Genomic DNA, 25,932 nt, shown 5'->3' with positions numbered 1-25,932 from the left:
AAAATGCTGTATATTTATGTGTATTCCATGTCATTAACTACGAAATCGGACAAAAGAGATCTGTCTCTTGCACAGAGAGAGGCATTGAGAAGTTGATATAAAGCCCTCAGGCGATGTGGGTTATGCTTGGAGAAGGAATGCATCATATATGCGAGTCCTCATGCACATACTCGCATACCTCTTGGCCCTATCCGAACCCCCAACCCACAAACACACATACACACATTTGTAGGCAAGAAAACTGAAAAAAATAGACCCCAATTTAATTAAGTCCCAGCAATAGCCGTAGGGCACAAGTCTGAAATTGGACAACGGAATGTACACTTCTTTACAGATAAAATCTAGTCCATCCATACTGACAAGCAGCAATCTCGAGAGACACACAGACACACACACGGTTCACACTGTGTTGTACTATTTTGGAGCTGACGCAGATTGAAAGCATCTGGGAATTCTCAGTGGAAACAGTCTGTAAGTCAGATTGTTCCAGTGTGACCTTTGGGTTTCATTTGGTTGGCATTTCAGTGATGGGCAAATGGTTACAGATGATCATTTAGCATACCAGCGACTCTCTGTGGTGTTTAACTGTGTGTTTGCAACCGAAGACAGCGCCATTTGTGTGTTCTTCTTTCATCTGGTTTATAGTGCGTCAATCAGTAATAAACCACCTGCTACAAACTGATTTCAACAGACACACTGATTGTTAGTCAGTAACTTTATAAAAGAGGTCTTTACATGGTGAGAATGCAAACTGCTCTGTTGTCATTCATGAGTAACCCAGAAAATCATACATTAGGCCATTCATTACCAATTCCCTGAAGCATTTCCGATTAATATCTAATCTGACTCACACATGACACTGTACAAAAACACAGCTGGATTTGAGGGTTATTATGACTGATGTTCAGATCATGTCTGCTGGAAACAGTTCAGTCTCATCCAACAACATTTCCACATTCTAAACAAGAGATACAACTCAAACATTACAAGAGCAGACACTTGGCTGGGTGTGAAAGTGGTCCGTGCATCCCCTTCTCGGTCTCCCAAAAAGGTCGTACATAGTCCTTCTCAGGTACTACATCTTTAACCCCTTTTTCCTCAAGTCCTCTTTGGCTTCTTTTATCTGCTCCTGCAGCTCTTTCGCCGCCTCATCGCAGTCATTGAAGGTGGCCACCCGGTATCCCACCGTGGCCAGGGAGTAGCAGCCAAACGAGACCAGCAGATAGAGAGGCATCGGCCAGGCAACCTCTCTGTACGTCTGCGGCAGGCTCAGGTCCAACAGGTCGAAAGTGACCAGAGCCCAGACGGCGCCCACCACCGAGCCTCCGAACAGCCACTCCAGGAGCTTAGTCATGATGAGAGCAGCCGGGGAAACAACCTGAAAGAGAACCGACCGGTTAACAGGCTCCCCTTATTCATTCAACGAGCCTTAGCTTTAGCTTTAGCACACCAAAGTGGCACCGTGTTGTCTCTCTAGCTTGCAACACAAGAGGAAGAGAAACAACGGGTAGTCGGAGGGGACAAAACAATCGCACAAAATCAGTGGTTTCAATTAAATCACTCATTCGTTTAAGTGGCATTTCGTTCAGTAATCAGTTTTAAGAAGTACTAATCCGTGTTTACCTCCTCTCAAACGCCACCTCAGCTCTGCGCGGATGTATGACGTAGCAAACCGCTGCGCCTTATGGGAAACGTAGTTACTGTGACGTTACTAAAGAGATTCCTGCAAATCAGCTTTATTATTAGTCTGTTTTTGTTGTAATTTCCTAATATTTGCAAAAGTCTTTATTCGAAAGAAAAATACAATCGACAGATCAATTGAAATTTTACATTAACACATAACAAAGCATGTTTATTTTTGTATGTAAATCTTTTTTTTTTTTACATGTTTATTTATTTATTAGCATTACTATTATTTTCTTACATATTGTATTTTTTCTTCTATACATCCTTGATGCAAGGGACACTGATATTTCATTCTATATTTCCTTGTTTGTGTCATCGACCCATTTGTAAGAGAGGAGTGGTGAGACAGTGGTCAGAAAGATTAATTACTACATGTTCTTCTCAGTTCTCGATAAATCTCAATGTTGTAGCTGGCTGTGATTTTCATTAAACGACTGCCCTAGACTGTTTTCTGATGTATTAACAACACCAATACCCTGTCAGATGAGAGAGAGAAAACAATTTGTTTCAACTGAGTCTTTAATGAGACCCCAGTCAGGCTTTTAAAACACATTAGACCTCTAACTGTTTCTCTGTGTCATCCTCTTAATTTAGAAAAGCCATTTTAAAAATTAGATTACCATTGGCCCAAGTTAAAAGCTATCCATAAATACAAATGTTAGGAATCCAACAACAATTTCATTAGGGGCCGCTGGGAGAAAGGCTGGTGTTTGATCTCAGTGTCTCTTTAGGTGCTCTGGGGCAGTCTGTTCATTCAGGGTGGTGAACTGTCCAGGTGCAGAGGGCACAGCCTCTCAAGAGTGAAATTAGGAGGAGTGGGAGATGTAAACATCATTCAGTTAGCTGGGGAGAGGGACACACTAAAGAGCCACTGAGAAATAAACATCATTCTTTGGGGGGAAAATGGAGAGTTATTCTTAGGACGGTGGTGTTTATGTTTGTCTGCACCAGTGTTAATAGTGCAAGTGACGGTCTGCGCGCCTGCCAGACGGGTAGAGCCTGTTTCTTCTGTTTATGGAGACTGTTATATGCAAGACTGGAAGATAGTCAGGGTTTATGTCTGTTTGCTGAAAGCATAAATTTAAAAGTCCTGAAATCAACAATTATCCTTCCAAGTTTGCAGTGTTGTTCGAGGATGCTTCATCTTGCGAATGGCTTCGAGGCTGTGTAAAACAGCCATCATGCTATGGCCTAATTGTCTGCCCATCCATGTTTATTGCATGTTTTTAACATGCAACTGCAGCACAAGGATCTGCAATTAATATGTTGACCATAAGTAATTAAGCTTTAAATTATTTAGTCTGTAAAATCTCAGAAAATAATAAAAATGCCCATTTTCACGTTCACAAAAATCCCAAATCCAAAGATATTCAAGAAAAGCAGCAGATCCCAACATTTGAACAAATGAATGTTTGGCCTACTTTTGCTTGATAAATAACTTTATCCATGAATTATCCATCCTATATTAAGCTATTGTACTTATATATACATATATATATACAGATAGTGGTAAATTAAAAGGCAGCAATTCAAATACATTTTACAAATCTGTACAATCAAATCAAATAATACTATTTTTGAAATATACTCTGTGTTTAAAGATTAAAACAACCTGGACCTACTTTATATGCTTCATAGGATGTGATATAATACATATGAGACTGTGGTCAAGTTAGGTTACTCCACTGCATCAACAGAATAAACCGAATCCAGGTGGGATTACCCATGGCATGCCTCATCATTACATACATCATAGCGTGTGCTGTGTCCTGCCTGTGTTGCATCGGTATGAACAGCAGTGTGAGCGTGTGTGACACTCAGTGGGAACAGTCAAGCTGGCGTTTCTCAGTGTATCTCCCTGCCAGCTCCTGTTCCGTTCCAGTACTCAGGAAACCTGTGCTCCAGTCGAGAAGGCCTGGCAGACACAACACAACAGCCTGCGAGCGGGAGGGGCACTGAAACAAGAGAGAACGAGAGAGAGACATACAGATAGAAAGAGAAAGCATGTGAGAGAGAGGGGGACATGCAGAGTGAGATAAAACAGGAGAAAGGGATGTCGGGAACCAGAGTGAGAGAAGAGGTGAAGCAGTGGCAGCGGTTACTTTTGATTTAAAAAAAACAGTAAAGAGAGGGAGGGATTTCATAGCTGACAGGGCAACAGAAAGAAAGCCGAGAGGGCTAGGAATGAAAAGAAAGGGTGACTGAGTATGTGGACGAAAGAGGAGAGGGCAACAGAGAAAAGAGGAGAGGAGGGAGGGGAGGGAGCAGACAGGGGAGAGAGGTTTAGACAGGAGGGGGGTGAAATCAGGGGATTTGCAGGTGCAGCTTGAACAACCAATGACCTTAATGGTGCATTAAATCCAGCTGTTGCTTATCCAGACTTTTCTTCAATCCCCCTAACACCTTCAACTGCGCAATAGACTGCATGCAGCACCTTGGTTCCCACAACGAAGAGTGAGTATAGCAGTGTAGGCAGAAGGAATGAGGGAGAAAAAAAAGCATGAAGACGGTGTGTGAGAGGGATTGGCAGAGACAGAGCGATGGCAGAGGAGATACTTGATCCTCAAGTGCAGAAATAGGAGTGACTGTGTGACTCCATCCAGAGAGCAAAGATAAGAGGCATAGATAAAACAGGAAAAGTGGTAATGGAGAGTTGTGTTGACTCTATCTCTCTGGATTTGTCAATATTAGTAGAATGAAAGGTCCAGATAAGAATGAGTGCTGCTAAAGAGCTATATAGGGATCAAGATCTGGCTAGATGTTGAATTGTGTGATATCTCCAGTCTGTGAAGCAAGAGCTGGAGAGGCAAAAAAAACAGACCAAAGGAGAGTAAGAGAGAGCATGTACTGTCAAAATGCTGTTTAAGATAACAATAGAGCTTGGACTCAAAAACAGGAACCCTCTGTTTCCTGAGCTGGAAACCATAGCTTTGTGTTATGTTGTCATTAGATGTGTGTGTAGATGTGTTTGGGAAGGGGAAAGAATGACTAATAGTGTGTCACAATGTCCAGGTTCTATAGGGATAGTGCTGGTGGGAGAGGTAGAACTGATACTTACCGAAGTGAAGACAGGTGAGCCTGGCAGAACCAGTCCAAGTCTTTCAAGCTCAAGTTTTGTTGTGAAGTTTTGGTCCTGGAAAGAATCAAACTGAGTTGATTGAGCTTGGCAGCTGAATGCCAGACCAATCAACAACAATAAGGAGTGGTTTAAAGGTCCAGTGTGTAACATTCAGGAGGCTCTATTTGCAACAGCGTGGCCTATTTATGACCTCAATCTTAATCAGAAACGGATTCTAGTTGATTCAGGGGAAATTTTACAATGTAGCCACAAGAAATCCTATGATTGTCTTGTTGGAAAATCTGAAGAATTGACCCGTAACAGAGCTCTTTTTAAGTCTTTTGGGGCAAGTCCAATTAAGAAGATTTTCTTCAGCCATTCTTGGGTTGAGTAAGGAGAAAAGCTTTTTTAAAACCCTTCATTTTGTTGGGCATACTGGTTTAAAATCACGACTGATTTAAACCTCATATGGTCTTCAACATACAGAATTAATATAAATAGACTGATTATCGGGTACCCACAATACACCAGAAGTAAACATTATTCTATCACACAGAAATGGCCGACAAATATGTTTCCACTGCCTGGTTTCATTGATTTCAAGGGGAATCCGACCGAATCCGACCTGGTGGCAGGCATTTAGAATAGCTTTATAGAAACAGGAAGTCGTCTAGCTGACGGTCTTGTGTTCTTATTTAGGTCATATAGAGGCTTCAGTATGAAATTGGGACAGTTCCATAACAAGTTATAACTCCCTGCATTAGGTTTAAACATCAATCATGACAAAAAACATTCAGTGAAGAGCAAGTTAATCAGATCTCTGAATGCCGACCATGAAAATTACACAGCCTTTCAACATTTTTCCTTGAAAACTGTTAATAGTGTAGTTTTACAAAGAATGCATAGACCTAATATCAGCCTGTGCATAATTACATATACCCATCTTGCGTAATGCCAGGTCTGCTGCTTTAACCGTGTTAAAAATGTCTTTGCTTTCGCAAGTCTTTCATGAGTTAAGTCTGAGATAAGTCAAGATTTTTGTGACTTAAATGTGACAGTCTCAAATCTCAAGCTTTCACTAGTGATCCCCTGGCAAATTCTTCATTCTCCTAATCAAGGGTTAGGTCTGTGTTGTTTCCTTGAACGACAGTACTTCTCTATACTTCCATCTTGAAATTGCACCTGCCCCTTGCAACTTCCTTCCGTGCCTGGACGTACCATATTCAGTAAAGCAGAGTTTCGGGATGACTTTGCAAGTTAAAGAAGACTCGGACAGGTGAGGTGACCACGAATCAAAGTAGATGCATCAGGGTGGAGAGCCCCAGTGATACAGCTCATCAGGGGTCCCGAATTCAAAGCAGGCCTGCTGAATGTTTTGACACTGATAAGCAGACTGCTCATAAATATCCTTGAGCCAAGATCATTTATGGACAGGGAGAGTCTGTATTAAATTGCAGAGATAATAGTTGTGAGACCCCTGCGCCACTTAGGGCCTTCTTAATGAAGTCTCGGGCTACTCAAGTGGGTGTAAGGTCAGAGTGTGGTCAAGTGTGACCGGTCTGAACCATGTGAGAATAGCACTTGTCTTGCCCTCAGTGCCCTGAGTAAAGACACACACCTGTTTCAGCTGCTGCTGTGACGGCCGCAGTGAAACAGTGGAGGAATTCACTCCCCTCTTTAACTCCCTCTTTCTCCCTCTCCACGCTCTCAATGCTGTCCTAATGAATCTCATCACACGGCCTGTGTTTGTCCCACTAGTGCTTTGTTTGTTGACCTTTATAAGACGTCATTACTTATTATCTTCATGGGTTGTGTAATTCTGCCCCATAACACAACCCCCTCAATATGGGGGTATGTGTCTGATCAAATGCTTCTTGTCAGTGTAACAGCCATTAACAATGAACAACGGGCATAAGCTTGATGATGTCTCCCTCCTCCCTCTATCTATCCTCTCCTCTCACCCTAGAACACAATGTCCTTTAGCATTACCATTATTGACAGTGGAACTAATTGGCACATGGCTATGAAAGTTCCCCCCGGGCCATTTTAAATTGGACTGCACAATTTCCTTCAACATCTGATAGGCGAGTCCGCGCACGGGACCTGAGGTGGTATCGATTATAAATGTATTAATGTGGGTCAGTGCTGTGTACTCAGCAAGGGGCGAATGATGTAGGGCTACATGTCTAGACTGGAATAAACTGACCACATCTTGTATTTACATAATGGATGGTAATGGGAGGAAGAGGGAAATTCTGTCCAGTGGGTTTAACTGCTCACTGCATCGTTTTCCTTTGATAGATCTGTTGCACACAGGTCTTTGAGAGAAGTAGCTACTGTGTAGGTGAATTAAATGTGATTGGTAGCTGTATCCAGCTGGGAAGACAGCATATGTCTTGCCAATTCCACATTGATTTCAAGGCAGACATCGCAAACTTTATCGACTCATTTCCCTGATGTAATGAAGGGGCTCTGGAGAAACTGAACATGAAGTTACATACGAAAACTCATTAAATCCAGTCGATGGATGTGAGCATCACTGCCTGCATACAAGATATTGCCTTTGGTCTCTCATTATATAGACAATGTCCTTTTATGCTCCACCAGATTAGGTCCTTTGCATGATCAGAAAAATCACGTGAGTTCAGTCATCTGGCCACACATCAATATGCTGCCGAATGACCCCACAGACTAATTACAGTTTGCATAAACAGGGCGACAAATGAATTGTAAATAACTGTCACTTGAAAGGTTCAGCCACTTAATTGTTTCACAATTACAGTTCAGTTTTGGAATTAAAATCACACAAATGCAGTGAATATTTGCCCATGACACTGTGACTGTCATTGTCTTTACTTTGAAAATGCAAAAGGTCAAGGATTCAAGGATTATGGATTTATAGTGGGTAGTGGGTAATACCCTGAAAGCTGATTGTGGCCGCCTCAGGCAGGCGTGGCTGTCTGTCATTGCCAGTAAATGAAATTGATTAGGTGAGACTGCTGCTCTGTGGTCCCGTCTATCTCCTGCTCTGGACCCTAGCCGTATTGCCCCACACCCCCACCCACCCCGCATGTTCCACCAAATGACTGAGACTGCTTGACCTCTCAGAAATCTGACCCTGAGGCTCCTTGCTGCTCCCCCAGGCACCTGCCAACCTTTCACCCCTTCACTGGGTGAGCATCTGGAAGGTGAGGAGGGACAGACGAGGAGGCCAGGGTGGACTGTTGCAAAGTATTGACATGGTAACAGATAGGACTATGAAGTTGTCAGACTTCAGAGACATGGTCGGACTGTTTTTTTCTTCTCACAGATCAAATACCAACTCCCCCTCCTTCACCTCATATTCTGTGTATGTCTGTTGGTATCTGTTGTTACATGTCGTTCTCTTTTTCTTTCTCTTTCTGTCTTTATTTTTATCTTTCCCTCTGTCTTTTATTTCCTTCTTTAACTGTACACACAGATCATGCAAGCTATGATGTATGCACAGCTGGTCTTGACAGAGCCGTCCAGGAAACGTGTGGTTTACAGATCCCCTGTTGACACACTGATTTGACTAGCCTTTCACTTTTTAGAGACCTGGAATTTTAACTCTGGAGGGGCTATTGAGGTCCGACTCAGCATGTTTGACCACGGTGGAAAACCACTCAAAATATGCTGTGTCCTGACTGACTGATTTACTGAATGGATATGTCACATAATACATAAAGCCCAATCTAAAATCATGGTTTTCTAACCACACGTGCAATGGTGCCACACCTGCTCACACCATTTGCTACAACGAATTTTATATCATTAGTCTCACTAAAATGCTATCCCACACCTTGGTTTTATGGAAACAATAATATCCTAGCTGTTAAGTTACAGGCCGAGTGTAAAGACATATAACTGAAGTTAAGCCAGCCTGAAAGTTACACCTTAGGGCCAAAAGCTATGTAATATAGTTCGGTCCACTTCACACACGATCCAAAAGACAGGATTTTAATGGTTCAAACCAGTGAACTGTTACTTCGGGTTCAAAATGATATCATCTTTAGAGGATAGGATCCCGACATTTTGGGTTTCAGACTGTAATTCAGCTTGCAATAACTATTATTTTTTGGCCACTTGGAGGCAGTGGAAACAAGTGGTGAACACAACACTGTCATATACCTGTTAGGTTGACATTGTGAACTTGTATAGCTGCTTATTTACACAGTCAGCGGTTACAGAGCCACATTCATATGTGTTTCTGGCTTTTTTAGCTCTGCCAACTCCTCGGGGAAATCTGTATAGTTTCCCCCATTTACAGTCTTTATGCTAAGCTAAGGTACCCAGCAGAACCATGCGAGAGTTGTGTAAATCTTCTCGTCTATTATTAAGAAAGCTAACTAAAGCTAGACAAAATGTCCTAAAACTACTCCTATAATGTAGCGTTTGATATCACATGGCACTATAATTGTCCAGTTTTGCGCTGTATGTAGTTTGATTAATGCATCAAACTACACAATCATTACAAAATACTCATTGCATTAATAAACAGAGAAAATGCAGTACACAAATCCAATGGAGTAGGACATGCCACTGGAGTGTAAATGTTAAACTGAATTAGCCCTGTGTCTTCTCTCGCTATCGCAGTGCACTAGGTTACAGTATGTGGCCATATGGGCTCTGTCTAGCATTACTGTCACCCCTCATTTATTATAGTGAGGGAAGATGGCCCCGCTATGCCCCTCAAATCCTCTTAGCCAACATTTAGCTGATTGATTTTTTCCCCTTCTTCCTCTATTCAGATTATCAATGTGATAAGAGCAGGAAGTTGTATATTATTAATGCTATGCAGTCTCATGGGTGGATGGATGAACGAGAAAGACAAACATTAATGTTTCAGCAGTGGCCACGTCTGGAAGAATAATATCAAGGCAATGTTATTGAATTTAAAGGCAGAGCAAACTGAGTAAAATAAATGAATGATATGAATGTGATTCAATCCCTTCAGCAAATAACCTGTTACATATGGAGAGGGAGTGTATGATCAGTGAAATTAGAGTCATTGAGGTTTGCGCTTATGAAGATTAAGAATTAATCTGCTTCTTCAATGAAATAAAAATTCCACAGTCATAAAGAGAAGGTAGCAGCTGTCAGAAATTGAGCTTGCAGCACAAACACGTTCATGTCTCTTTTTTTATTTCACCCCCTGCCCACTTAATTCCTCCTGCAGGCCTCCATCACAGAGATCCACGTTAATGGTTTTGACTCAGCAGAATAGTATAAGCAGGTTCCCCATAAACAATGTATTCCACTTCAGGCTATAGAAACCACAAAGCAGGTTCAACAAACAAATCGGGTCTTTTGAACATGTGGTTTAGCTTCATGTTGTTTAAGACAGTTGGGCTAGTGGATCCAAACAGACTCTGTCCTATGTGTTCTCCAGATGGCACCGCACACTGTCTCTCACAGATTGTATATAGCTCTGAGATCCTTCATGAGTTCAGATGATTCCCTCCCCCCATTCTCTCCCTCTGAACTATACTAAATGATGATCGTGGAGATTATGTATTGGTAATTCCTGCCAGGTCTTTAAAAGAATGCCCATGCTGTGTGCTTAATACTCAGTGGAGGGATTATGCAGACCCCTACATGTGGTGTTGTGGCTGCATACCTCCAGTCAGACTAAACCCAATCTGTTACAGATTTGGACTAAAGAAGAGAGGTGCAGCAAGCACAAGGGGGTGGGTGTAGGGCTGTGTGGTGCTGTATTCATGCTTTACTGTACATTCCACTTCTTCTATATCATGGGGGATCAGAGCTAAACCTCCCTTTGGAGGCAGTATTTTTATCTGTGTGTATTAGGACGTTAAAAAAGAATCTTGGCTTGTGTCAAGGCTGTGCGCTTTATTATTTTTTCTCTCAATTCTCTTTTTTTTTCAACAATTTTATTTTCCCTTCGTGGTTGAGGCAAAACCCAAATCCCCCTACAGTTTCTCCTTGAATGTGGGTCCAATTAAACACACATGTGGATTTTCATATTGAAGCTCATAAAAGGTAAACGCCAACGATTTACATTACATTTACATAAGGAATGCAAAGTACCTTCACATGTGAGGTGTTAATATCTCTATCAAAAGCAGATGGTCATCATCATTCATTACACTCAGTCAAGGTGTTTCATTGAGCAAGAATCTCATAGTCAGGCATGATTTCTGATTTGTGTGAAATTCCATAATCCTATCAGGAAACTCCAAAAAGGGGTCTGCTGAATCTGTTTTCTATTTTCAACTGTGATTAGCCAATAGGTGGCGTCCTTTGCACTTTACAAGACTATGTTGTGTTATATTAAGTATATCAGAGGCCATGTAGGACTAAAGGACAAGTATTTTATCTCTGTCATTATGTGATTTCTTTATTGCATGTGTATAAACAATAAAGTTTGATTTACTGGTTCCTATACAGCCCTTTGTACACATTAATCTATACATAGATGTAAAAGACCATTTGGCAGTAAATGCTGTTCTGTAGAGTTCAAAACTTGGCGTGAGTTGCCTAGTTTCACTTTATGATGGTTGTCCAGATCAGCCAACATGTGTAAAGGTTTGTGTGCTGTTATAGTAATAATTTATTATCATGGCTATCAGTTAAGTGTGGCCATCCATATAGGTTATAGATAAAAGTGTAAATTTAAGGAATGTGCTGTAAGCAAATACAGACACTCTACGGTTAATTGGGAAGGTAATAAAAAAAAAGGCAGGTGATATATATTTTAAAGATCCATAAAAATATGAGATCCATAAAAGCAAACTGTAGTTTTGGAAGGAGATGTGGAAAAGGATGCCAATTTTTAACAGCACGTTTGCCAATATCCTATAACAAAGGACTATTTGTATGAAAAATTGGTCCAATGACTCATCTTTCCAATTAAAAATATTCTGATCCTTCAATAGCTGCAGTGTGTTGGAGATGTCTCTGGTGTTCTGCTTATGTCTTGCTGCACCCTAGTGGTGAAACAAGGGTAAAGATTCATCCTCACAGTGAAGTAATTACGAACATTTCAAAACCTGGATCAACCAAAATTTTAACAGAAACAACAATAAAAGGAAACAGAAGGTGTTTTTGTAATTTAAACAATTAGCATTTATTCAGTGTTTATTTGCTTAATTCCTTTTTCTGTTGCAAACATTCTGCCAGCAGGTGAAGTTTACATAAATTTAATCTGCAAATCGTTTTATAAGAAGCTCATTAACTTACAATCAAGCAAGGTTAAAAGAAATCGTAACTATTGTTTGCGAGGAAAACAACTTTTTACCGTCAGCCAATGAAGCAATGTCGTTATCAGTCAAACCACACACGTACCCATGCACATAGGAGAGTAAACACACACACCCACACACACAGACATCAGACTCATGTATTTGAAATACAAAATAGCAATGCACAAACAGAACTGTGGAAACTAGTGATTAACTGTGCAGCAGAGGTATAATTGGAGCTTCTAATTACAGTATTGCCTCATTGTTCCTCTCTACCTCTAATTTACCACATTTACATCCCAGAAAAACAATAACTTTGGTTGGGATAATAATGTGTGAATGACTATAAAGTGTTCACCGACAGCAAAAAAATCTTTGTTGTTAAACAGAGTTTAGCTGCAGATGCAATAAAATAGTTGAGGCCTCTTTTTTTTTCAATCACATAATGTTCATTTCTCTAAAACATGAGCTTAAGATTTTAACATCAAGGACATGAAGTGACAGAATAAAAGCTTCTACAGGAAGGACAACACGGTGGTGCTGTATCTACATTAGCTTTATAAATGTATGCAATATAGCCTGGCTACAAGTGCAAGCATCAAAGATATAATTACATACGGTTTTGTAAGTGCTGGATGTACCAGACACTACTTAAGCTATAATTCTTGCAAAACTGCATATAACAAAAATGTAAAAAACTTAATTACATTGCATATTTGTTGCTATAGAAACATTTTCTTATATAAAGAAAATTAAATACAAAACAAAATCGCTGAGATGTCTAACTTTTCGCTCTAGCTGAGTAAATACTTCACAATTACCAATTACATTCCAAATTACTATATGACCTCAGATCAGCCATCAGTTGTTATTTGAATTAGAGACACGGGTTTGGATCGTTACCCTTCTGACCGGAGTCTGATCTGCATTGCGATTGGCTACCAGCTCCTGCAGCTGCAGCGCCCCTCCTCCGATGAAACAGAAAGCCGGACACACGGGGCCAGAGCAATCTACATGACCTTCCCACAAAGGTCGCAGAGAGTGGGCATCATAGAAGGTGACGCGACCCTTCTCAAAGTCAAGGCACACCCCGAGCCGGGGCGGCAGCGGGTAGGTAAGACCTGTGGGTGAGGAGGGGCCATTGCTGATGGGGTCTCGGTTACTGTTCCCGTGGTGACTGTGGTGGTGGTAGCTGTGCTGTGGCAAGTAGATCTTACCCATCCCCATAGTGAGGAAGCAGAATGGCGGAGCAGAGTCCAAGGCATCCTCTGCCCCGCTGTCATGACCGCTGTCTGGGTCATAGCTACAGAGAGAACACAGTTTGATAAATGAGGATGAAAACAACTACTGTGGATGAATCATCTTTGCTTTTTCCACATTTTTATCTATTATCACATACAGTGGCAGATTAAATGTTTAGATCCTTTACTTGAGTAAAAATACCAATATAGCAATGTAAAAATACTCGAGTGCAATTAGGGGAAAGTCCTGATTTTAATATCCTAATTAAATAGAGGTACAGAAGTATTATTAGCAACATTTACTAAACTATCAAAAGCAAAAGAACTTGTATTTCTAAAAAATTGCCCCTGTGGCTGTTACAATTATATAAGACATTATTAGATTGTTAGCACTGATGCATTAATGTCTAAGCACCATTTAGTTGCTCGAGGTGGAGCTATTCTTATCTACTACAGATACTGTGGTCCAGCAGTTCCAAATCTGGAGGTCAGGCCCCCCTTTAAATATCACAAGATAAATCTAAGGGTTGTGAGATGATTACAGAGGTAGGAAAAAAGAAAAGAATATGTTTTGCGACACAACTGTATATTCTCTTTTTTTCACTTTGGACAAGATCTTTGGGCCTAAAATTGTTATTTAAACAACAATCTAAAACAATTAGAGTGTAAATCTGTCTTTGGTGGAACTGCTGACAACTTATAGACATTAACTTTACTTTATCCAATGTTTTTTATGCAAAATCCTAACCTAAAAACTAACTAACTAGTAACTGAAGTTGTCTAATAAATGTAGTGGATAAATGGAAATAGAAAAGTATTAATCTTGAAATTGTACTTAAGTACAGTGCTTGAGTAAATATAGTTGCTTTCCACCTTTTTTTAAATACTACAATTTATTTTTTACTACTATTACTCAATTGATTTCCGTTTCATTTTCCAGCTACTCACCGGGGACTGGCCATGTCTTGTGGAAGGTGAAACCATTCCTGTAGTTTGGATTCAAGACCAACTCCCACCTGTTCAAAACAGAAAAAAACAATCAATTTGTAATTGGGTAAACATTTATGTCGTAGCAAATCTTCACATTTAGCTTCTCTCTTTTCTCATATACGATTATTTAAAGTAAAGCAGAAATACAAGCATCTTTACGAGATTTCTCTGGAGACTTTACCCATACTACCAAATGAAACATAATTGTGAAAATAAGCCTGAAGTAGATCTGTGATCACTATGTTCAAAGGTTTCATAATTTCATAATGATATGATATATATAGTTATAGTTAAATAATTATAGTTGTGTAAACACAAATTTTAGGATATTAAGGTATGATTAGCAAAGTATGTGTATGTATACAATATAAACAAAAAAGTACACTCTGATAACCATGACATAATTCTTTGGAAACTTGTCATTTTCTTAGAAACAACCCAGTTTGCTGTCATTAACTGAGGCCAAAGGTTCACTATAAGGTGATTTTTTAAGTCATCTCTTTCTACAAACATATTTGTCTTCTTGATGAGATTTCTGTTTGTGCTTTTATGTTTTATACCTCCAGGCACCAATCAGGGTTTAGTAACATTTTAATGAATAAGTGATGGCAGTTGGGATGTTTGTTTATGTTGCCAACTGGCAAATTTGATAAAACCGCACCCACACAGTCCTAATGAAGCACATTAACTGTGCTCATTCTTACTGCACTCAGTATGCACTGATAGTATGTAGCATTCAGTACAATAAATATGTAGAAAGTACTACTTAAAGTATGTTACCTTCACCAAGTAAGATCCAGGCTCCACTGAGCATGCCCAATAGTGTCGTCCTTGTGTAATAGCCACGTCTCCTACCAGGAGGTCAGAGGTCAGGTGACACGAAGTGAGGGCATGGTCTGCGGCCTGCAGCAGAGAGAGACCGGGGACGCTGCGAGCACCACGCTGCTCTTTACTGACCACCAGCCGGTCGGCATGGAGACCCCAGCGAGAGTCCAGGTAGAAGTTGAGCACTGGGGGAACACAGGGAGAGACGACACAGTAGAGAAAAGGGAAAGGGAAGGGAGGGGAGAAGAAGTAGACGTGAGGGTAGATAGGGGAAGAAAGGGAGACAGGTGCATTCAAAAATGACATATAGGGGTTTTAGAAGCGACAGAAGAAGTTTGGGATGCAACAGCAGAAAAGTTTTACAGATTTACAGTCAGAAAGCAGAAAGGAGAAGAGAAATGAGGAAAATACAAAGCATTTGAGAGGAGAGACTGGGGGGGAGAGGAACAGAGAACAGGCATGCACCTCCTCCCACCAGCACTGAGAGAAAAGGACACTGATCTATAAATTGATGACTCAGGGAGTAAAATACAGAAGGTCACAAAGAAGCTCTGACTGTGGGTAGTGCAGATTTTTTCCAAAGGAGGTACAATTTACAGAGGGAACATTCACAATAGCAGGGAGGAAAAATAGCCTACAGGGACACAAGGAATTCACCAGTCACTCAACTCGACCATTAAAAAGCCCTGGATCTCAATCCGATCCATGTTGTTAAGCATCGCGTCTTAACAAACTGCAAACCTCATCAGTGCTCGGACAGATCTCGTTATAGAACAGGGGGCAGAGGGGTGAGTGGGTGTCTAGATGGGGGGGGGGAGTGGAAGAACAGAGGATGAATGGGATGGCCACAAAGAGAAAGATTATGTTGTATGGGGTGTAGAGGGGTGGTCAAGACATATGAGTGCACTTCTTACGTTCCGTAGGAGGCATGTAGGTTGGCAGCGTGGAAGTAGCGCAGAAGAAGATGACAAGTACAAAGCTGTGAAATGGAAATAATACACGAGAGAAGGATAAATAAATAAATAAATAAAAAAGTGGGGATGTGTTGAAAGTGGAGAAAGAGGTGGAGATTTTTGGAAAAAGAAAGATGGGAATGGGCAGAAAGGACAAAGAATGAATTATTAACTGCTCACCATGGTAACCATCCTAATGCTTTTATTGTGTCTGATAAATAATAGTAGGTGTGAAGAGATGAATGGCTCCTGGATGACAGCAACTGCAGCTTGCTGTGTGGATATAATGAGATTTTTTTGTAGCTGTCATACACTTTACACTTACACTAGAGTCTATAAGTCATTAACCAAAAACAGTAGAAAGACTCTCGCATAGTTGGGTGGAGGAAACAAAAAGAAATGAGACACTTTATGCAGGTGGGGGATGATCCTTCTGACATTCTGTTAGCACCGAACAAGTTAAAGGATAATCCCAGTTTACTGTGTAACTTTGTCATCTTTCCTTATAGCAAAAACAACATTGTAATCACAAAGTTAATGCATAGATATGAGAATACGCCTGCATTGCTAAAAAGAAGCCCAAACAGGCGAGTAACTTGGACTGTTGTAACCACACTATGCCCCACCCTGAGGATTTGATACCAGAGTTCATCAGAGCAACCTTTTTACAGTCATCAACAGTCCGTTGTAAATGCATTTGGCCATATTGTGTGGCCAGGAGAGGTACCTGAATGTTTATTTCATAATTATGAATCAAGGTGTGTCTGTTGTGTTTCTGTAAACCATTAAGTGTCTAAAATTCGAATTAACTCTGATGTTTACTTTAAAAGTTGTGTGTGGACCAAACTAACCTGGTGCAGGCGGGGTGTGGAGGTACACCTCCTCACTGTACTCCCCGTAGCCCGCCTTGTTGCAGCCTCTCACCCGCAGCACGTACACACTGTCCATCTCCAACCTGTCGATCACAGCGCTGCTCCCACTCACTTCATCCAGTCGCTGCCAACCCCAGCGGGCAGCGGCCAATCCACCTCTGATCCCACCTCTAGACGCTCCCCCTGGTACCACACCCCGACGGCGATACTCGACGGAGAAGTGCCAGGCGGATGCAGAGTCCTGGGGCAGTCGCCAGCACAGGAAGAGCTGGTCGTAGGCCAGAGTACGCTGGGTATCAATCACTGGAGCCAAAGGAGCTGTGATAAAAATGGTTTTAATGGGGAGTTTACGTCAATAACAAATTTAACATGTGATAGTTGTACTACTGTATTTACTTCTATAACTATAACGTTTGCTTACTACATTTCATGGCTTCATTAGAAAGTATAGGTTAGATTAAATAAAGCCATCAATAAGATTTCCTCTCCTTCTCCTCTTCACCCCTTTCCTTCTTTATCATGTTCACTTCCTCTATCTCCATCCCTACCCTTCCTCTCATTCACTCCCTTTCTCACCCTGGATGAAGTTCAACTCAGTCAGGAGTTTGAGTTCTTTGGAGACATCGAGCTGGAAGTGTCTGAAGGATGGATCCGCAGCCAGAGTGAAATGCTGCAGATTGTCAATTCCTTTGCTCAACCTGGTGCAGTGAAAAACAGGGAAATCAGTGTTAGAGAAAGAAAGGAGCAGTGTTTACACAATGATTTCTTTAAGATTGGTTGGAGCGGGGGGAGTTGAGACAGTTTGATGAAGAGGGAGGCGTGTATGATCATTTTTAAAAGATAAGGCTGGTGTTATTCTATGTTTTTCTTCCCACGAAAGGAGCAATACTCTCCCTACCGTGTCCGAATCACTCAGTCCCAATCCCATTCAATTTTACTTAAGAGTAGTTCCAAAACATTGCTAAGTATTAAGTAATTTCCTCCAACAGCTGGGCATTGTAGATTTTAGCAAATGTTACTCAAAGAGAAGTCAGTTATGAATTTCTTGGAGACTAGCTTCCAATTAATACTCATTTGGTACACCAGTGAGTATTTATGAGAGCAGGACAATGCGCTGTATGTGGGATTAACTCAAACTGAATGCCTGATGGCACGAATGTGGAACAACGACTAACTAAATTATTTTCTACTATAAGCTTGTTTGTTTTCTGCATGAACTTTAGGTGTGAGTAAAACTTGTTCTAATGCAATGAAAAGTTACTAACAAAGAAAGATAGAACTAGTCTATTCAATCAAGACAGAGAGTGGTGCCAAAGATGCCAAAGATGGAACAAATGGAAAACCTGTTATGAGTCTGGCGAGCAGCCTGCACAAAACAAGGCTGGTCTGTTTCTTTCAACAGCTCCTGGGTGAACGCCATGAGCCCTGCGTGTTCCATCAAGCTCCGTCTCTCCGCCACTTGAGAAGCCAACGCCTCGCCTCGTTTCTGCCGCGTCGACTCCAGAGCCTGGGTGAGCGAAGCATGGCGTTCGGCCAGAGCAGCCGTCAGATCCCTGATGCTCTGAGCCAGCTGCTCTCTGGCTGCCACGCTGTTTACCTGGTGATGAATAACACAGGTTTTAGCATGTGGAAACACCGAGCTGATGCTAGGTACCTTTTTTGTCAGCTTTATTCACTGGGCCTTTTATATTATATATTTATAATAGTTTTACCACAACAACAAGTGCTTAAAGGACATAAAGTATAAAAATCTAACATTTTAAAAATTGTCTATAACTCCTCCTGTGAAGGAGATAAGTAATTACAATATAACACATTTGTAATTATATTAGGTACAGTATTAAATAAATACTAGAAATAGAATATTTAATTAATAAATAATTAAATATTCATTTAATATGTATTAATTATATGTATTTATACAACATTTATTTATGCATAAAAACATCTTCTTGACAACTGACCAAATCCAATCAGCTGATGAAGGCCATGAGATGCAGCTGAAAGCTCCAAGAGGAATCTAGTAATTGTCTTTTTAAAACATTTATAAAACAGCTTTCAACTGGCCTTCAAATTATTTGTTAATGTGTAAAAACATATAATCTTCCAACACACTCTAAGGATGATTAAACATACTGCAATGTTATACTCTGTTATCAATGCTTAATTAACTGTTTATACACCAGTTATGAATGTTTTAAAGCCTCATTCTTCATAAATCATTATTGAAAAATACAACGATAAATGTCCTTATATCTGCTACAACTACACTATTGTGTGTTAATGTATTAATTGTCCATATCCTTCTTAGAAATGGTAAATATGGGGACATTTTAAAAGGTCAATCTTGAGTCAAAGTGAGTGTGAGCAAACACAAGTTGGCTGTCTGTCAATGAAGCTGGTAAAAATCAACTGCTTTTTTTGTATTTAGCTGCTGACTGGTGTTAATTCCATGATCAGCAACATTTTGTCAGCCCAAAGTATTAATCACCTCAGTCTGAGTGATGGAACTCTCCAGCTGGGTAATCTGTCCCAGAACTGTGTCCTGGTTGGACAGAATGTAGTTCATCTCCTTTGTAATCTTCTCCTGTAAAATAAACAGCAAAAACAAATACAAACAACAAACACACACCAGCTTAATTGTTACGCACAGCCTTACATTGCTTGTCTTTTAGATATTGAAATGTCACTGCATCATTCCATTGTATAAAATATCAAATTAAATTACTCAAAAAGTACCAAGTATGCATGCTGTTGAGAAAACATAATCTAATTTCAAAATTGAGGTACCGTCTCTTAACATAAAAGTATTAGTTTGAATAAGTAGTGAACATAGTAATGTATGAATGACGAGCATAAAACAAAGAATTTTTCCTTAAAATGTTTGTAAACAGTAAGAATAAAATCCTTCACATTATTTATATGAACACTGATTTTAAGCTTATACGCACTAATGACAGCTGCAAAAACTCACAGTTTGAAGCCCCTATGATAAATTAAACATGATAAAGTACCCTCTGGGTGTCCTTAAAATGGAGGAAACATGATGCAGTGCCATATAGTTTGTCCTGTATGCTAGAAAATTAGTCTCTAATAGTTCCCCGTGTGTTTATCTTACTGAAGTGTAGTAGTTATACTTAATCTGAGTCAAAAAATACAATTATTCCAACTCATCATAAACCCATCACAACTTTCTTTGCACTGATGTTTTTTTATCTTTACATTTTAAATGTTAAATTGTGTTTGACAGAAACGCTATCCTGTATGTATTAAACCTTTTATTTTGCAGGAAATTTAGAGAAACCCAGAGCAGACAATGTCAGATTCAGATTCATACCTTCAGGGCTTGGTATGCGTGGGCCACTGGCAGGATTTTGTGTCCGGTGTGGATGCGGCGCAGTTTGCAAAGAGGGCAGAGGAGACGCTGGCAGGACCTACAGTAGAACTGCAGTTTCTCCTGGTCATGCTCCGGACAGGTCAGAACCTGAGGACGAAGAGCAAAATGAGCCAAACATTTTTATCTGGGGCAAGGGAGGAAGGGCAGATCATTATGAGGATGTGTTTATATACAGGGCCAGTCTTCTGTTTAGGCAAAGAAAGGATATTATCTTTACAACAGCAGTCAGTATCACCAAAAAGTTAATGTAAAGGTGTTTTTATTTAAATCTTAAATAAATGTATACACACATTTTTGTTCCTGTTTGTTGTTTCATCACTGCGGTTGCATGGTCAGAAAATAGATCGAACATGGCCTAAATCTGATCTGAAAATATCGCACTTTTGTGTTTCCAAAAAAATAAGATCTGTGTCACAAAAAAGTGCAATTTGCTTGCAATGTGAATGCAAATGCACAGTGTGACAATTTTACATGTACTGCTTTCTAATTATGCACCCTTTATAAGGGCTTTATACATTGTAGCTAATGGGTTTTATTATTTTAAATTAACTTTAAAGCTTTAAATCCAATTAGCTGCTTGTGGGTTGCCAGGTTGTGAATAATAATTCTCTTTCAGGATGACACTTTCTTGATATTTTTAGCAAGCTCTTTATTTAATTTTTTATTATAAAAACTTTTTAAAGACCGTTTAAAACTGAAGGCTTTATTTTTGGTTAAAAAGTGAGAAATCATACATAGAAAGGATCACAACACCAATCAAAAAGATTTTTTTCACAGCCTAGCAACCTAGCATTTATATGAGCCATTAGTTACGACTTATACATTCTCATACATTCTTTATAGTGATATTACAAAGTTTTAACATGTCATGACTTTTAAAATAATCTCTGTAAATACGTCAGTGTTGCAATGCTTACCTTTGGTCTGAAGTTCAGTGTTGGCTGGATATGTTCATGTTGTGCCCGTGGCGTCCCCCACGGGTGATAGAGCTTGAAACACTCATTACAGAAATTGGCTCTGCAGTCAGCGCAGCCCTTAGTGGCCTCAAGAGCTTGAGGAGGCTTACAGAACTGGCACATCACAGCCACACTGCCCAGACTCACTGTGTGTCTGTACCTGGTGGTGGTGTGGAGGGAGAGTAGGAAGAACAGAGAGAACACTCTTAACTTTTATCACAGTTGTAGTCAAAAGCATAAAGCAATTAGTGACATGAGCAAAAATTCTAATCAAAGCCAAATTAAGGGTTGTGAAGACTTTGTGAGCGAGTGAGACAAATAGGAGATAGATAAAGTGAACACAAAGCTACTAGATAATGGAAGCACACAGTCAGCCACAGTAGTAGATACAGTATGTTGCAGTGCATGCTCTGCAGGATTCTTCAACAGCTCAGCTGCTGCTGAATGATTACAATCAGCATTGGACATGTTCCCACACCTTCTGTTTGTCAGGCCCAAGTCATCTACATTTGGCCCCAAATCTCAGAATCACAGAAGGACAATATCTTTATGTGGGATTTTGGTGCATATCTTTGCATTTTTTAATTGTTTTGGCTGAAGAGTGTGCGCATAAGTGCGTGTGCATGTGTGTGTGGTACCTACCTCTCCACTATACGCTCCAGGGTGAGGTTGCGCAGACAGTCAGTAAGGCCCTTCTCTCCCAGCTCCACATCTCGGCCGCAGGGGACACAGGGGAACATCATCACCAGGGGTGGGCCCTCCTTACGGCGTCGCCCTGGATACGTCCCATATCCCGGAGACCGGGGCATAGATGGCGAAGGCGGGTGGGGACCTCAAACCAAGAAGAAAGGCCAGTTATTAGCAGGGGGAGACGTGTATGGGAGAGGATCTGCCTTCCCAACATAAATCAGATGTAATCACATGGCTTCTGTTTCCTTTTCACAGCATGTACAAAAAAAACTCCATATAATCTTAAAGAAGAATCTTTTAATAACACAAAACATAGATTGTCCCCTTCTCTCCCCCCTAAACAGATTCAATTGATATGAAGAAACTATTCCAAACCTGCCCGCAGCACACGGTCAATAGGTCGCTGCTCAGCTTTAGGTGTAGGCCTGCGGGCCTGGCGGGGTGAGCGGGTGTTGGGTGTGGAGGCTGGGGAGTTTGGCTCGGGTGGAAGATCTGGAAGCGGGTAGCCGTTTGCGACTAAGACCTCCGAGGCACACATGAGGCAGACACTGTGCTGGCATGGCAGGACCACGGGCTGTTTGACAATGTCCTTACACACAGGACAATGCAGCTCACTCTCCAGGCTCTTCATGTTAGACTGTCAAAGGCAAAAAAGTGACATTATTGCACCTTTCATGCAGAAAAATAGGTAGTATTCAGTATTTCCTAGCCTGGATTAGTTTGTATTAATATTATAACTCGCCGAGAGGAACATAGTTAAGCTTTAAAGGACCAGTGTGTGGGATTTAGTGCCATCTAGTGGAGAAGTCTCTGATTGCAACTGAAGACCGCTCGCATCTGTATTTGACTACCTGGGAATGAGAACAGGCTGTGAAGTGTGTACTCCACAGGTGATAATAGACTCATGAAAAGCTATCTATGAATATTATATTCCATTTCTGCCATCACATCCTCTTAAATGTTACACACTGGATCTTTAAAGGGATTAAAGAAAAGTCCTTACTATGAGAAATATAAACAAAACAAATGTATCCACAGTTTTAAACTGTTAAATTTTGTTTTAACACAAGCAACCATACAAGAACTTAATTTAGTCTAATATTTGCAACATTTTGATTTAAATCTGTTTAAGCTATGTTTCTGTACTTGTCAGTTTTGGACACTGTGCTATGGACACATTTCAGTCTGTACATAAAAAGTATAGTGGTTTTATACCCAGCCCTACTAGCAGGTGTACCACCGAGAAGATGCCGCATCATAAAGACATTGAATTTAGAGACAGGCTGGGCAATGTGAAGAGAAGTCCCTGACAGGCGACAGAGGACATCATTCTTGTTAAATATGGATAAAGACCAGGCATCAATTATTCAACCACTGCACAGAGTGAATCCCTTATATTGCAGCTCTGCATATGAGCACATGCTTAGCCAGGGACAGAGGGATGGTCCAGTATTTTTCTGCATCTTGACATAGATACTGAGGAGGGAGTACAGAGTGAGCCATGGTGCAATGGGGAGCAGGTTTTCATAGAAACACCCAGTGAATTACACATATAACACCGAGTGTAAGTCTTCAGCGTGGATACATCCGAGCTGAGGGTAAAAAGCTGCACCCCTGGAGTTGTCATGGTTCTGTTCAGAGACATGGATTTCAGAGAAAAGGACACACTTGCAGTTGTAGAAACCTGTGACCTCACAGCTACAGCCTCATAAATTATGGTTTAAAGGGACCTGTTCCTTTATCCATTTCCCTACACTGGGATGTGTGATAATCACTCAGTTATTGTGTTGAGTCAGTATTTGTCAGTCTGGCGGCACAGGCGGAGTATATTGCATTTGCAGTCATTTTGCTAGTCAGCATTGCCTGCTTTCGTTTACTTCACGGATGCCCTTGACAGACAACCTCGACCTACAGCCCAAACTGTTGCAGGGCCAGAGGCAGTGCACCGACATCACGGACACCATGAGTTGACTTCAAAACCAGGACAAGACTAACTGACTGACTGCTGCATAGGAGGTTTGGGGATTTTGTCACTGTGATATGATGTGATATGATGCAGCATCCAGACAGCTTATCACAGCACACCAAACACCACTGTTAAAGGCCACAGGGATGCAGAATCAGTGGGGATAATACACAGGTGATCTTATACAGTAAATTCCTGCATGTCCACTTGATTTTAATAAGGCTAAGAACACACACAATATTAAACTGGATGTCAATACTCTCACACACACAAGTTGATTGATAAAAGCAACATATTTGTTTACATATCAGATAAAACAATAAAGCTGCAGACACTTTCCCAGATGAGACTGAACTAGGCTGCTGCGAAAAAATGGACCCCTCATTGAGGCGTTACATTGGAATAATTGGATTTCTAAATAACCTACTTTCTTTCCCAGTACACCTCTGTCTCTCTGTGTCATTCTCCAATGTCAACTCCGGCCTGCCTTTCTCTCCTCCTTCTAGCAATTTAGCCTATCGCAATATGAGGCTTTTGTGCTTCCAGCCGGCTACATACAGCGAGATGGATTGTGCGCCTGTTGTATCCATTGCAAATAATCAGTGCGCACCACAGTTAAAGCTGAGCCCGGCGTGGTGAAGGCGTAAAACAGGCGATGCGACAGCGCATCCTTACCTTCACCTGGAATCTGGGCGCCATGGCAGTAGACTACGTGTATATTTCCAGCATCAAGGCAGCGCAAAAGAGGGGAGGGGTTTGAGGCATTGCATCGCGAGCAATGAGCCCCCCGCGCCGGTAAGATGGGGTCTGTGGGAAATTACTGTGGTGGCTCCTTCGACAGCATCTTAAATGTGTTTTGTGACTTGCGACCCTCAGACCCCCTGTCTGTCTGTCCACTATGGTCTAATGTAACCATCCCTGCAAATTACTTGTATGTTTTAACCCTATAACGGCAGATGCTACAAGCAGCACCCACACACACACTTTATTTCCTCCCTTGCCTCAGCAGCAGCATCAGCCAAAGGTCCTGCATCGCGTCTCCATGGAAACGACCATCCCGTGTGCCCAAAAAAAGAAACGTGTCATTTCTGTCTGCACCCACACCGTCATTGGATAATGCTTGAAACACCCTAATACATAAAAACAGAAGGAGACTATTTTCTTTCTAATTCTGAGGAGGAATTAAGCTCGACCCTGGTGTACCGAGGCATTTTAGGACCTCCATTAGCACCGAGGAAACATAACGAACCTTGGGCTATTGATTTTCCACAGAAAAGATTAAGAACAGCCAAGATGGCATCGGCTATAAACCATTCATTTCATTTTATTTCAACAACCTTTCATCTGAGTGCAGGAAGAAAATACAGCCTATGAAGGCCAGTTTTACAGAAATGGACGGGCAGGTGGAACATGGAGACCTGCCATCCAAGCTGTTATTTCGGTACTCCTCTTTAAAAATAGACTACAGTCTGTAGTCACCATAAAAATGTATAATAATTGTATACCTTATAGTTAATACTATAATAATAATATGCTAAGTTGATTATATATTCATGCAGCGATAAAACAAACAGACTACTCACACTGATACGAACCAATGCTTCCATCGTTGATGTGGCTGTTTTTAAATCCATCTCTGCCATTTTAAGAAAATAGCTACCCCCTGTTTTCATCATCTGGATATGAATCTCGATGTATCTTGGCCATACGCCATACGATACATATTAAGAACTCAAAAATGTGCAACCTTCAACATAATAAAAATCTCAAATTCCGCGTTTTCTATGATTTTTCGAAAGACACCCGATCTGACATTTTTACGCACGAAAAACAAGTAGGCTGATAATCATCACCTTCTGAGTATAAGAAAAATGAAGATACCGATTTCTAATTTTGTTGTTAACGTCAATGTATATCCACACTAACAGATGCCTGTGGCTTTTATTCCTCACCCAGACATCCCGCCCCCCACCCTTCCCATCCCGCACCGGATGCCTACAAATGATGTGGCACACAGCAGGGTGAAAGCTTGATGTCATAGGAGGGGGAAAACGGTCTGAACCATCGATTATAAA

At 40.9% G+C, this 25,932-nt stretch overlaps 2 protein-coding genes across 2 annotated transcripts; both read right to left on the bottom strand.

Moving 5' to 3' along the window:
- Positions 1-686: 686 nt before the first annotated feature.
- Positions 687-1,676, bottom strand: dpm3 (dolichyl-phosphate mannosyltransferase subunit 3, regulatory). Its single transcript, XM_035682026.1, has 2 exons — positions 1,624-1,676; positions 687-1,378 (listed from the first exon to the last, which is right to left on the bottom strand). The coding sequence occupies exon 2, from the start codon at positions 1,352-1,354 to the stop codon at positions 1,076-1,078; it is 279 nt and encodes a 92-aa protein (XP_035537919.1). The 5' UTR covers positions 1,355-1,378; positions 1,624-1,676; the 3' UTR covers positions 687-1,075.
- Positions 1,677-11,906: 10,230 nt separating this feature from the next.
- Positions 11,907-25,796, bottom strand: trim46b (tripartite motif containing 46b). The gene is made up of 12 exons (XM_035680891.1): positions 25,441-25,796; positions 22,267-22,528; positions 21,844-22,033; positions 21,163-21,361; positions 20,186-20,332; positions 19,340-19,435; positions 18,192-18,445; positions 17,425-17,546; positions 16,828-17,166; positions 14,979-15,208; positions 14,157-14,224; positions 11,907-13,270 (listed from the first exon to the last, which is right to left on the bottom strand). Exons 1-12 carry the CDS (start codon positions 25,531-25,533, stop codon positions 12,829-12,831), a joined length of 2,442 nt encoding a protein of 813 aa, XP_035536784.1. The 5' UTR covers positions 25,534-25,796; the 3' UTR covers positions 11,907-12,828.
- Positions 25,797-25,932: the final 136 nt, after the last annotated feature.

Source organism: Morone saxatilis, unplaced genomic scaffold, assembly GCF_004916995.1.
Source record: "Morone saxatilis isolate NCDOM2014 unplaced genomic scaffold, NCSU_SB_2.0 Contig9, whole genome shotgun sequence".
Lineage (NCBI taxonomy): Eukaryota > Metazoa > Chordata > Actinopteri > Moronidae > Morone > Morone saxatilis.
The sequence above is the reverse complement of the archived record's forward strand: the minus strand, read 5'-3'. Positions and strand labels throughout refer to the sequence as shown.

What these genes read in the sequence shown, in the direction of transcription:
- dpm3 (XM_035682026.1), bottom strand. Translation starts at nt 1,354, where the DNA reads ATGACTAAGCTCCTGGAGTGGCTGTTCGGAGGCTCGGTGGTGGGCGCC.
- trim46b (XM_035680891.1), bottom strand. Translation starts at nt 25,533, where the DNA reads ATGATGAAAACAGGGGGTAGCTATTTTCTTAAAATGGCAGAGATGGAT. An exon ending in GTTCCATCACTCAGACTGAG is followed by an intron (nt 18,446 to 19,339) that starts GTGATTAATACT and finishes ATTCATCACCAG; the next exon opens with GTAAACAGCGTGGCAGCCAG. An exon ending in CCACACCCCGCCTGCACCAG is followed by an intron (nt 15,209 to 16,827) that starts GTTAGTTTGGTC and finishes GTGTTCCCCCAG; the next exon opens with TGCTCAACTTCTACCTGGAC.